This window comes from Peromyscus leucopus, chromosome 17 (assembly GCF_004664715.2).
Source record: "Peromyscus leucopus breed LL Stock chromosome 17, UCI_PerLeu_2.1, whole genome shotgun sequence".
NCBI lineage: Eukaryota > Metazoa > Chordata > Mammalia > Rodentia > Cricetidae > Peromyscus > Peromyscus leucopus.
This window is the reverse complement of record NC_051077.1, coordinates 53,403,353-53,415,446: the sequence shown is the minus strand read 5'-3', so window position 1 is coordinate 53,415,446 and position 12,094 is coordinate 53,403,353. Positions and strand designations below refer to the sequence as shown.

General features: G+C 55.1%; 1 protein-coding gene across 16 annotated transcripts in view; it reads right to left on the bottom strand.

Moving 5' to 3' along the window:
* Positions 1-12,094, bottom strand: part of Myo9b (myosin IXB) — a 93,521-nt gene that overhangs the window by 62,976 nt on the left and 18,451 nt on the right. For all 16 annotated transcript variants that reach the window (XM_037211809.1, XM_037211813.1, XM_037211810.1 and 13 more), the window contains exon 2: positions 10,701-11,598. In XM_037211809.1, coding sequence (XP_037067704.1) covers positions 10,701-11,540 — 840 coding nt within the window. In that variant the 5' untranslated portion in view covers positions 11,541-11,598. The remainder of the gene's footprint in view (positions 1-10,700; positions 11,599-12,094) is intronic.

The window sequence follows — 12,094 nt, the reverse complement described above, 5'->3', positions numbered from 1 at the left end:
GCAGCTCCCCAGTCCTTGAGGGAGGGTGGGTGCAGGCAGCCTGCTGGTTTGCCTCAGGTGTTGGGTGAAGGCACCAGAGCCAGGAACTCAACAGCCCAGCGAAAACCTCTTCCCCAGCTGTGGCCAAGCAGAAGTCACTGCCTCGATGCTGGGGCCCTGCCTCATCAGCTCTGCTGTGACCTGCACCCCGCAGAGCTCCCAGGGCACGTCAGACACCAAAGACCCTGGCCATGACCCCAGGTGCCCGCAGGCTCACGTCCCTGTCCCGCTGGTGTGAAGGAAGGAAGGGGCGCCTGGGTCTTGTTCTGTCTTTGGGCCTGGTGGCCCCCATGTCCTTGGCAGGCAGGATGAAGGCCAGAGCTAGGAGTGTGGTGACAGTTGATTCCTAAGAAGTGGGGCTTGGTAGTCGGCCCTGCGGTAAAGTGATGGCCTAGGAAACATGAGGATCTGAGCTCAGCTCCCAAACCCACATAAGAACGCAGCCCTCGGTGCTCAGCTTCCTTCCTTCCCTACCTAAGGGACGCTGCTCAGAGTGGTGTGTCTTCTCACTCTATGGCACAATCAAGACACACAGCTCCACCTGAACCAGACAATCCCTCACCAACACCATCTCCACAGCTGATTCCTGACTTTGTCAAGTTGATAATTAAAGACAAGCATCCCAGACTCCCAGTGGACGCCCATAAGGATGGGTGGTGCCAAACCCTACATTCAGCTGTGATCTTCTTGCACACTCACTAAGCAATCAATGGTGAAACCTGAAACTGCTTATTTCTGGATTTTTCCACTTAGTATTTTCAAACTGCAGTTAACCATGAAAAACTGAAGCCCAGAAATCAAAACCCTCTAAGGAGGGGATGAATGTCCACTGTCTGTAAGAAAACCTGCACTGGGCTGTGGATATGGCTTGGTTGGTAGAGTGCTTGTAGCTTAGTTGGTAGGGTGCTTATAGCTCAGTGGGCACAGGCCTTCCATTCCCAAAGCCACATAAACCAGGCCTGTGGTGCACACCTGTTATCCTGGCTCTCAGGAAGGAGCAGGGGGATCAGGAGGATCCTCAACTATACTGCAAGCGTAAGGCCAGCCCGGGCTGGATGAGCCCCTGTGGGGTGACAGTAAGCAGAAGGAGGCAGGGCGGGAAGGGCTGCAGGAAGCCCTCTGGTCCTGAGGGCATCAAGCATGAACCCTCCTTTTCTGGGAATTCCTCTTACTGATTTCCAAGTCCTCTGTCCAAGTCAGCCTGGAGACCCAGCTCCAAATCCCATGCCCAGGTCCCCTCCTCAGCAACAGAGACCATTCTGGTGGCAGCGGATGGTGATGCACCTGCAGGGCTCAGTCACCTCCACACACAGGTACAGAAGATGTGTGGCTTGAGGCACCCCAAAACACAGCACCCTGAAAGCACTCAGGCTGGAGGCTCCCTGACACCTAGACACCCCTGCCGGCCGCGCTAAGCCCAGTGGCTCCCAGAGGAGCCTGACTGACGTCTGGACACACTGGCGGGCAGGAGCCGGGACCCCAAACATGGGTTTGAACAGGAAATGTGACCTCTGTGGGGCTCTCTGCACCCTGATGCATGTGGGACCTGCTTGTCTGCCTCCTCCTAGACACTCTGCAACCCAGGGGTCCCCCAGACTGCTTCTCTCCATACGGTCCACACACACCCCAGTTCTGCTTCCTGCCCTGGGTCCATATGTTAGCTAGTTGTCCCTCCATCCATCCCTCAGGGCCTCAGATCACAGGGCTTAAGTCACATGGTTCTTTCCTGCCTCTATGCAAGGCACCCCCCACAAACACACACACACTATGGTCTCCCTTCTCCAAGGCTGGTGACCTTGATGTCCACACTAAGATCTTTGGGGCCAAGACAGGTACAGTGGGGTTGTGAGGGTCTCCTGAGAAAGCAGTCATGCCCTAACACTGGGTCTGCGGTGACCCTGACATGCTCAATGACCTTGTCACCTCCCAGACAATCCAGCTCCCCTGCGCAGGCCCACATACATCAGGTCTCCCCAGCAACATCCTGTACTTGTTTAAACTCTGAAACATTTTTATTCACTTTGTGATTGTGTATGTTTGTGTACCAACATGCACATAGGTAGAGGCAAGAGGACAATTTTCAGAAGTGGTTCGTCCCTTCCACCATGCAGGACCTGAACTCAGGTCCTGAAGCTTGGCTGCAAGCTCCTCTACTCACTGAGCCATCTTGCCGGCCTGGAACCAGATACCTTCTAAGGTGTTCTTGAGCCTCAAGTACTCTGTTCTCCCTTGGATAAGCCACCAATGTTGACCAAAGTCCCCCAACAGCCCCTGCAGCCATCGGAGACCACTGTCTACCCCACCAAGATCAGTCCCTCCTCAGTCACTGGTCCTGCTCCTGGGTCACGCCTGGGTCTGATGCCTCTGCTCAGGAAGCCTGGGCCAATGGTCCTGCCTGCTTCTTGCCACCCACTGCTTCCCAAGGCAAGCTGCCCTTGACTGGCAGCCTCTTGGTAGGCATGTCCCAAGGTGCATTTGCCCCCTCTCCTGCCCCTGCCCAGGGGTCCTTGGGTGCTTCAGCCCTCAAGCCACCCTCAGTAGGCTGCTAAAGGGGACGCTGTTCCATGTGGGCAAACACTGACCATAGCCCTTGATCCTGCAGCATTGCTCTGTAGGGGACCCTGAAGGGCAGAGATTCTCCTAGCTGGGGAAGCTAATTGTAGCCAGCCATGCTAAGGAATGAAATGTGAACATAGCTAGAAAGCAGAGGAACAAAGTGGGGTCTGACTGCAGGTTGGAGTATTACTCAGCCACGAAAAAGGAACAAAACTCTCACATACCAACACACACAGATGTATCTTGGAAACATGCTTTTAAGTGACAGAAGCCAAACCAATGGTCACCTGATATCTGATGAAATTCACATGAACCAGCCACAGCAGGCAAAGCCAGAAACAGGAAGTATATACAAGAGAAGTGGGCAGTGACAAATGATATGGACAGGGTATCTTTTGTGTGTGTGTGTGAGGGGGGAGATGGCATGTTCTGGCACTAGAGGCAATGGTTGTATAACACTGTGAATGTATCAGATGGTATTATGACAGCTGATTCTGTCAAAATGACATACCTAAGAAGGGACCCCAATCGAGCAACTGCCTCCATCCGATTGGCCTATGAACTGTCTGTGGAGCATTTTCTTTCCTTTTTTTTTTTAAGCCTTTTTTTTTAATTTATGTACATTGTTATTTTGCCTGCATGTATATATGAGGGTGTTGGGGCCCCGGAACTGGAGTTCAGACCGTTGTGAGTGCCATGTGGGTGCGGGGAATTGAACCCTGGGCCTCTGCAAGAACAGCCACTGCTCTTAACTGCTGAGCCATCTCTCCAGGCCCGGAGCATTTTTTTAATTGCTAATTGATGGAGGAGGGCCCAGTCCACTGTGGGTGGTGCCATCCCTGAGCAAGAAGACCCTGGCTGTAGAAGAAAGGCAGCTGAGTGCAGGGTATGGCTGTGCATGCCTATAATCCCAGCATTCTAGAGTTCCAGGCCAGCTCAGTGAGTTCCAGGAGAGCCAGGATTATGTAGAGAGAGCCTGTATCAGAAAGAAAAGAAAGGCAGGCAGAGCCTGTGAGCCTGGGGGAGCCAGTGAGCAGCATTCCTCTGAGGTTTCCGTTTCAAGCTCCTGCCTGACTTCCCTCAATGGGGCGCTGTGATCTTAAGGTGGAACAAGCCCTTTCCTATCTGCATTGGTCATAATGCCCATCACGGCAACAGCGAGCAAGCAGGACAAGCCTTGTCACAGCCCACTGTGTCACTGGGATGAAATACCGGAGGCAGGCGACCCTGGAAAGGTTTCGATCACGGCTCAGCGCGGGCCAGGCCCTCTTGCCTGCATCGCAGGCACACAGAAGAACACGCCTTCACACCCAGCCTGAGGCCGGAGGAGACTAAGGCCCCACACTCCTCAATGCACGGCCCCAGTGATGTCACCAACTACCACCAGCTCCCAACATGGCCGCCTGGGGACAAATCTCCAAAATAGGGTATTTTAGAGGCTCCCCTCAGACCAGCAGCTGCTGAGCTGCACTCTTGGTTGACTAATAGAGACAGGGTCTCCTAACGTAGTCCAGGTTGGCCTCAAACTCCTCCTGCCTCAGCCTCCAAAGGCTAGGTGACAGGCGTGTGCTGCCACACACCCAGCTGAACCACACACTTATTATCTATCAAAATCAAGTCTCTTAAACACCCCACCACAGGCTGAGGTACTCTCGGTTCTAGAATCTGTGTCAGCCTGGCTAAGTACCTTTGCCTGAATTCTCAGGTAAACCATGTCCCTGTGGCCGGGTAGAGCCAAGCCACCATACCCTAGGAAAGCCATGGCCTGCGGGCAAAGGTCCAGTGATCACGGAGCTGCGGCCCTGGTGACCTGCAGGGTGGGGGTGGAGTTTGGTTTGCAGAGTCTCTAAGGACACAAGGCCCGGCCTTGGGCAGAAGGCCGCAGCTCCAGGACCCTCCCTCCCCTGCCTGTTCTGCAGTGCGGTGTCTGCGGTGCTTACAACCGTGTTCTGTCTCCCTCGCAGCTCCAGGACCCTCCCCTGCCTGTTCTGCAGTGCGGTGTCTGCGGTGCTTACAGCCGCGGTCTGTCTCCCTCCCTCTTCTCTCTCCTGGTGCGGCAGGGCCTGTGGGGCCCCTGGGAAAACAGCCCCTGGATGTGGGTCCACGTTTCATTTCTGCTTTCAGAATCAGAGCCCATGCTGGCCCACAAATGCCAGCACTGGACACACCAGGACCAGCCCGTCTGTGCCCTGCTTCCCTGGAGTGAGCCTGCCCAATGTCCCGGACATGCGTTAGGATGAACCCCGTGACCAATGCTCTACACTACTCTGCTGAGCTCAAGGTTGTCAGGGTTGCTGTGCCCTCCAAGAGTGACAGTCCACAATGCTCAAAGCCCCCAGAAGGCTGAGTGTCCTTGTAAGCTAAGGCAGCCCACAGCCCACACAACCATCTCCGTTCTGAAGGTGGGCTGGGGGGGGGGGGCTGCTCCCTGCCCACTGGAGGACGCCCCAGCTCCTGCTGTCCCCACATCTTTTGAAATGGCAACTGTAGCAGGACAGGCATGGACACTGACTGACAGACAGGCCCCTCCTTCCACAGGAGTCTTCCTGTTTTCTGGCCAGCACTGCACTATGAGGCTGCACCCAGGTCTGAGGGGACAATAGGACCCAGTGACACCCTAACCTCAAAGCAACCCAACTTCTCCTTTTGGGGAGCCGAGAAAAAGTCCCTGACTCTGCAAGCTGCGTGGATCTTTGGCCTGTGCAGCCTGGGACCCTGAGAGGACAGGAATGAGTGTGGCTAGAGAGTCACATGAGCTGGGGTGACCTGTGACCCAAGACAAACCGAGGCTGGGCCTCTGGCAGCTCTGACCAGGGAACAGGGGCTTCGCAGATACAGCTAACACAAGGTTCTTTTTTTGTTAGTAGTGCCTTTCATACAGTACTCAAAAGCTGAGGCAGGGGGATGAACAAGTTGGGACGAGTTTTGGCAACACAGAAAGAAAGGGAGGGAGGGAGGCAGGAAGGGACCCCGGTGTGGTACATGCCTGTCATCCCAGCACTTGGGAGGTAGAGGCAGGAGGATCAGAGTCTATGGTCATCCTGGGCTACATAGTAAGCTTAAGGCTAGCCTGAGCTACATGGGTACCTGCCTCAAAAGAAACATAATACAAACAGAAAAAAAAAAACTTTTGCTCACATGTATATACCTCACCCAACAATTAAAAATGAAAATTAGCTGTTGGAGAGATGGTTCAAAGGTTAAGAGCACTGGCTGCTCTTCCAGAGGTCCTGAGTTTGATTCCCAGCAACCATTTGGTAGGTCACAACCATCTAAGATGAGGTCTGGTGCCCTCTTTCTGGTGTGCAGGCATGTATACAAACAAGCAGAATACTATATACATAAAAAAAATATATCTTTAAAAAAATTCCAAAGTCATCTTGAAAAAAAAATGAAAATTAGAAAAAATAAATAAATAAAAATCAGGCTGGGTGTGGTGGCACACACCTTTAATCCCAGCCCCTGGGAGGCAGAGGCAGGTGGATCTCTGTGAGTTCAAGGCCAGCCTAGTCTACATAGAGATTTCCAGGACAGCCAGGGCCACAATGAGACCCTTTCTCAAAATAATAAGTAAATAAATAAGCTAAATTAAAATTTTAAAAAAGAAAACCTTCTGGCCAAAGCCTCTGCCTCCCAGGAAGACTATGGGCAGTTTCCAGGTGGGAGGGGACAGTGTTCACACAGGGAACACTGCCAGGTCACAGGCACTCTGGTGTCCTGCCTGCAGGAACACTCCTGGCATGTGTGGATAGAGGCTGCAATACTAGCCGGTGCCCTCAGAGTACAGCCTGCCACTCTGCAGAGAAGGACCTGATCCTGGACATGGGCAATGTCCACGCTGAGAAGGCCAACTCTGAGCTCTGAAGCTGATGAGCAGGCACCCCAGGAAGCATGCTGACTGCCTACCACGGAGCTAGCTCTGGTTCGCCACCACCGCCCCAGCCTGTGACTACCAGAGAGAGCTGGTCAGGCTGCTCCATGGCTGAGGCCCCGAGAAGGAAGCCAGCGGGACTGGTAGGTGACTCACACCAGTGACTAAGTGCCTGACAGTCACAACGGCCGGTGCTATGCCAGCATCCCTAAGCGATGGATGAGGAGCTGGCAGTGGCTTCACCAGCACAAGAGAAACGACAGGTCCTGAGACAACGATGGAGCTGGTCACTGGCCCCCAAGAACAAAGTCACTGAGTGTCACCAGTGGTTAGTCTATAGGGACTACTGTGGGCGGATCTGGAAGTGTGACCTTATTTGGAAACAGGATTGCAGGAATCTGTGTTCTGCGGCTGTAACAAAACACTTGGACTGGGGACTTCACAACAACGAGGGTTCACTTACCACAAGACTATCCTGCCACCCTCCCACTACGTCCCCTTGAACTTTGGCCTTTTCAGTCCGAGGAAGGGCTCTGCAGGTCCCGCTTGAGGGTTCCAAGTGGCCAACAGCACCGCTCTTGCCTCTGGTGCCATCAGCAAGGCAAACAAGGGCTACCTGAACACACCTGCCAAGATACCACCACCACTCGTGACCATGGCAACTGGTACCTAACCAGTGCCTATCATGAGGGCAGCATCCACAGCACAGCACCACTGCACAAGGTTCGTGTCACGGATGCCGCAGAATGGCCAGAAGCTCACTGTGCCACACAGAACAAGATCCAAAACCTACAAATGGTCGGATCATGGCTGACTGCTGGTAACTGAGGCTTCTATATCTGTGGAATGGATGGTTGATCTGCACAGATGGACTGATACAGGTTGGGGAAGCCAGAGTCAAAAGGGAACCTAAATTCTCTTCTCTCTTCAAGACATAGTCTCATGTAGCCCAGGCTGACCTCAAACTCTCTAAGCAGCCAAGGATGATCCTAAATTCCTGATCCTCCTGCCTCCACCTCCCAAGTGCTGGGACAGGAGCTGGACACCATTTCGATCAGTTTAGAAAACCTCTTCTGTTACTCAGGGTTTTTTTTTTCCCTTTTTAAGTTTATGCAACATAGGACGCTGAACTTTCCGATGGGTTGTGGAAGAGAAAGCAGAAACACACCACCCATGCTGGTGCGCAGCTGAGCCCTGTGACCTCAGACGATGGCCTGTAATGATCTTGGGAGGAAGAGGAACTCAGATTAACACAGAAGGCGAGAAGCAACGGCATCGAGTCTACATAGCAAACAGCAGCCCTCCATGCAGGGGGTGGTCAAGAGGTCATAGGTCAATGGGGGCTGCCCACCTCCAACTCCCTCCTCCAGGGACCCTAAGGATAAAGAAGCCTTCCACATCGGGGTCATGTCCCAGTCTGGTTTGGCACTCAGGGTGGGGGTAGACTTAGTTCAAGACACCCCAGGCCGTAACTTCCTCTGGCCTTTTAGCCATCTCCATGTGAGAGTCCAGAACAGCCCTGCTTGGGGACAATGACAGGGAAGTCTGCATGATCAATACAGACCAAACGTGGCCACCTCGTTTTTGTTGTTGTGTTTTTTAAGATTTCCTATGTATTTTATTTGTTCAGTGTGGTTGCTTGCATGAGTTTATATGTACTATGTGTACAGGAGACCAGACCTCCTGGATCTGGAGTTATAAATGACTGTGAGCCACCATGTGGGTGCTAGGAACTGAACTCTGGTCTTCTGCAAGAGCACTAAATGCCCTTAACTGCCGAGTCATCTCTCCAACCCCATCTGATCTTTAATGTTTGTGCCCAGTTTGGGTGTCTGGGTGTCACACCCCTGGAACACTGTCGACCTCCTCTGAGACAGTCTTTCCCTGGCCCGGGGCTAACCCCTTCTTCAAGCCTGGCTGACCATCGAGCCCCAGCTCCCTGGGATTACAAACGTGTGCATCCACACCCAGCATCTCCCAGGGCTCTGGAGGTCAAACCTCAGCCCTTGTGCTGGTGAGGAAAGCACTCTGCTGACGACGACGACAACCATCCCCTGGCCCACACAGGCTGGTCTACAGTCAGCTGGCTCTGCAGACAGAGCCTGCACTTACAGAGATCAGCCATCAGGGGATGGTACTTAGTGAGGACAGAAAGCGAGCTCCCAAGTCAGGAAAGGCAGAGGAACCTCAGGCACAAATGGATTAGTGAGGTCAAACTGCAAGGGGGCACAGTGAGTCTGACCCCGTGACCAGCAAGAAAAGGAGCCCATGGGGGAAGGGGGCTGCCAGGTGGGGGTGGGGGCTGCCAGGTGGGGGTGGGGGCTGCCAGGTGGGGGTGGGGGCTGCCAGGTGGGGGTGGGGCTGCCAGGTGGGGGTGGGGCTGCCAGGTGGGGGTGGGGGCTGCCAGGTGGGGGTGGGGCTGCCAGGTGGGGGTGGGGGCTGGCAGGTGGGGGTGGGGCTGCCAGGTGGGGGTGGGGCTGGCAGGTGGGGGTGGGGCTGGCAGGTGGGGGTGGGGGCTGGCAGGTGGGCGTGGGGTTAGGAAGAAGAGCAGGTCCCACAGTGGTGGGACACTGTACCACACTAAGGTGGTAGCCAAGGGTGTCACACTCTTCTCCCCACACATCGAGACCCAGCCCTGAGGCACATGGCAGGCTTATGTACAAGGAGTACATCGGCACTGGCTTTAGTTACAAGGAACCAAAAGGCGGGAGGTGAGAGGAGACTCCTGAACGGTTTGTTACCTGCTCTGTGTTCCCTGCTAACACTGCTTGAAAAATCAGCCAGGTGATGGTGGCGCACTTAGGAGACAGAGGCAGGCGGATCTCTGTGAGTTCAAGTCAGCCTGGTCTATATAGTGAGTTCTAAGACAGCCAAGGCTACACAGTAAGACTCTGTCTCAAAGAAAAAAAAAAAACTTCACTAGCAGCCAATGGGTGAGGGACTTGATACCAAGCCTGATGACCTGAGTTCAATCCCTGGGATTCACATGGAGGAGAACTATACCCTGAAGGTTGTCCTCCGACCTCCACATGTGCACTGTGCACGCACACACACACACACACACACACACACACACACACACACACACACGACTTTAAAAAGCCTATTGAGAAAGAATGGCTGGAGAGATGGCTCCAGGGTTAAGAGCACTGGCCCTTGTAGAGGCCTCAGATCCAAGTCCCAGCACCACATGGCAGCTCACAACTGCCCATAGCTCAGTTCCAGGGGATGTGATTCCTCTTCTGGTTTCTGCAGGCACCAGACATGAACACAATGCAAGCAACACCCCCCCACATGCACACACACACACACACACAGAGACACACACAAACACACACAGTCACACACATAGAAAAGGGGGGAAAAAGCTTAGCATTGAAAAAAGACAGAAAAGAGCAGGGCCTGGGACCCGCACCTCCAGAGCTGCAGACCCTGAGCCCATCATCTTCCACATGACTGTACTATGGTCTGAGACACGTGAACATCTCATCCTAAATTGCCCTTCTGTCACCCATGCCCAGAAGCCTTGCCCACAGGGACATATCAATGGCTCCCATGGAACTTGGAGGATGGGGACTTGGGCAGCAGGCATAAGGTGGGGGTTTGGGGTGGTGTCCCCCAGTACACTGTGAGACCATCTCCCTGGTGCTCCTGAAATGCCCTCTGATGTTCAACATGAGCTCACTCTGTTCACCCAGGATCCGGAGGGCAGATGAACACCAAGGACATGTGAACCCTGCCATTGTCCTCTCCTGTTCTGGATGCTCTCGAACGTGAGGTCAGGCCTGGCTGAGCTTGGGGAAGATGAAGCCTCCCTCAGCGAGCAGATCACCAGCAGCCTTCTCTAAGTGCCTCTGGGTAATTTGCACAGCCATGGCTCCCCTCACACCCCGAGCCTCTAGCCTCATCCATGCCAGAGCCCGGACCACTGGAAGTGGCCGACACCCCAGATACACAGAATGATCCCCAAGGAGCCAATTCTAGGCCTGGTGCCCGGCCTCACCCAACCTGCCCTCCAAAGCCAGAACACATGTGCACTTTCTCTGTGTGTGCTGCTGGGTGTGGAAATCTGGGTCCCATGCAAGATCAGTGCATTCTGGGATGGAGACCCAGCTTTGCACATGCTCAGTGAGTGGTGGGAAGACCCTGAGCATCACACAGAGCTGAGGCAGCAGGTTAGCATGCCCCGCCTCTGCCCCCTTTATCTCCAGCCCCCTTCCCCCCCACCGCTCACCTCCAGCACAGGCCCTGCGCCCAGGATGGTCCTCTCAACGCCGCTGGCGTAGCCCTTCTGGCTGAGCGCGGTGAGGCAGTGGATGAGAAAGTTGGTGCTCTGCGTCTTGCCAGAGCCACTCTCCCCTGAGATGACGATGCACTGGTTCACACGCTTGCGCAGCATGGCGTAATAGGCCACGTCTGCCAGCGCGAACACGTGTGGCTCCAGCTTGCCCAGCTGCTGGTTCTCGTACATCTTAACATACTTGGGGTTGTAGATGGGCAGGAACTTGAAGGGGTTGATGGCCACCAGGATGCTGCCTGCATAGGTGTAGATCTTGTGCTGCAGGAAGCGCAGCTTCAGGTTCTGCAGCAGATTGGCCTCAGTGAGCTCTGGCAGGTTACACAGGTCGTCAAAGTCGGCCTGTGGCCGTGGCAACAGCCCACGCTCCACCAGGCGCCGCGCTGCCGTGGGCTGCGTCAGCAGCTGCATGTGCAGGTACTGAATGCTGCCATCCGCATTGCGCTCCTGTAGCACAAAGTAGTAGCCATCCTCCTGCGGGTGCTCGTCCTGGGCGCGCCGGGGCCACAGCAGCACGCGGTGCACGGGCGAGTCGCTGGCGTCCAGCACCCACTCCTCCCCGCCCGCCTCCTTCACCTCCACCAGCACGTAGCACTTGGAGCCATCCAGGCGCAGGCTGGCCACAGCGTCTTGGATGACGTCGGTTGTTGTACTGTCCTTGGTGGCGGTCACACGGCACGAGGCCTGGCTCCCAGTGCTGGACAGCTGCGGGTAGATGTGCAGGTGGTAGGTGGCCTGCTGCCGACGGCCCGAGCTGCCAGCCTCGTGCGCACTCATCCTGCCGGCCGCCTGGCCTCAGCATGCCTCACCGGCGGCGGGCGTACACACCCTGCAGCTGGAAGGAAGACCAAGATTAGCCAGGTGATCACCCTGGCAGACAGTGCCAGACCCACAGCAGAACCCACCAAGGAAGATCAGACCAGAAACAATCACCTGGTCTTGAGTGAGGACCCAAGTGCCTCCATTTACTTTCTTTTCTTTATGGCAAATATGATGGAACCCAGAGCCTATTGTGGGTACAAATATCCCTGAGCCATGACACAGCACAGGGGTGGGAGTGTGTGATTCTAGGCAGGGCTCCACCCCTGACCACACCCCCAGCCCCTCATTGGGGGATTCTAGGCAGGGGCTCCACCCTGAGCCACGCCCCCAGCCCCTCACTGGGGATCCTAGGCGGGGCTCCACCCTGACCACGCCCCCAGCCCCTCACTGGGGATTGTAGGCAGCGGCTCCACCCCTGAGCCACGCCCCCAGCCCTCACTGGGGATTGTAGGCGGGGCTCCACCCTGAGCCACGCCCCCAGCCCCTCACTGGGGGATCCTAGACAGGTG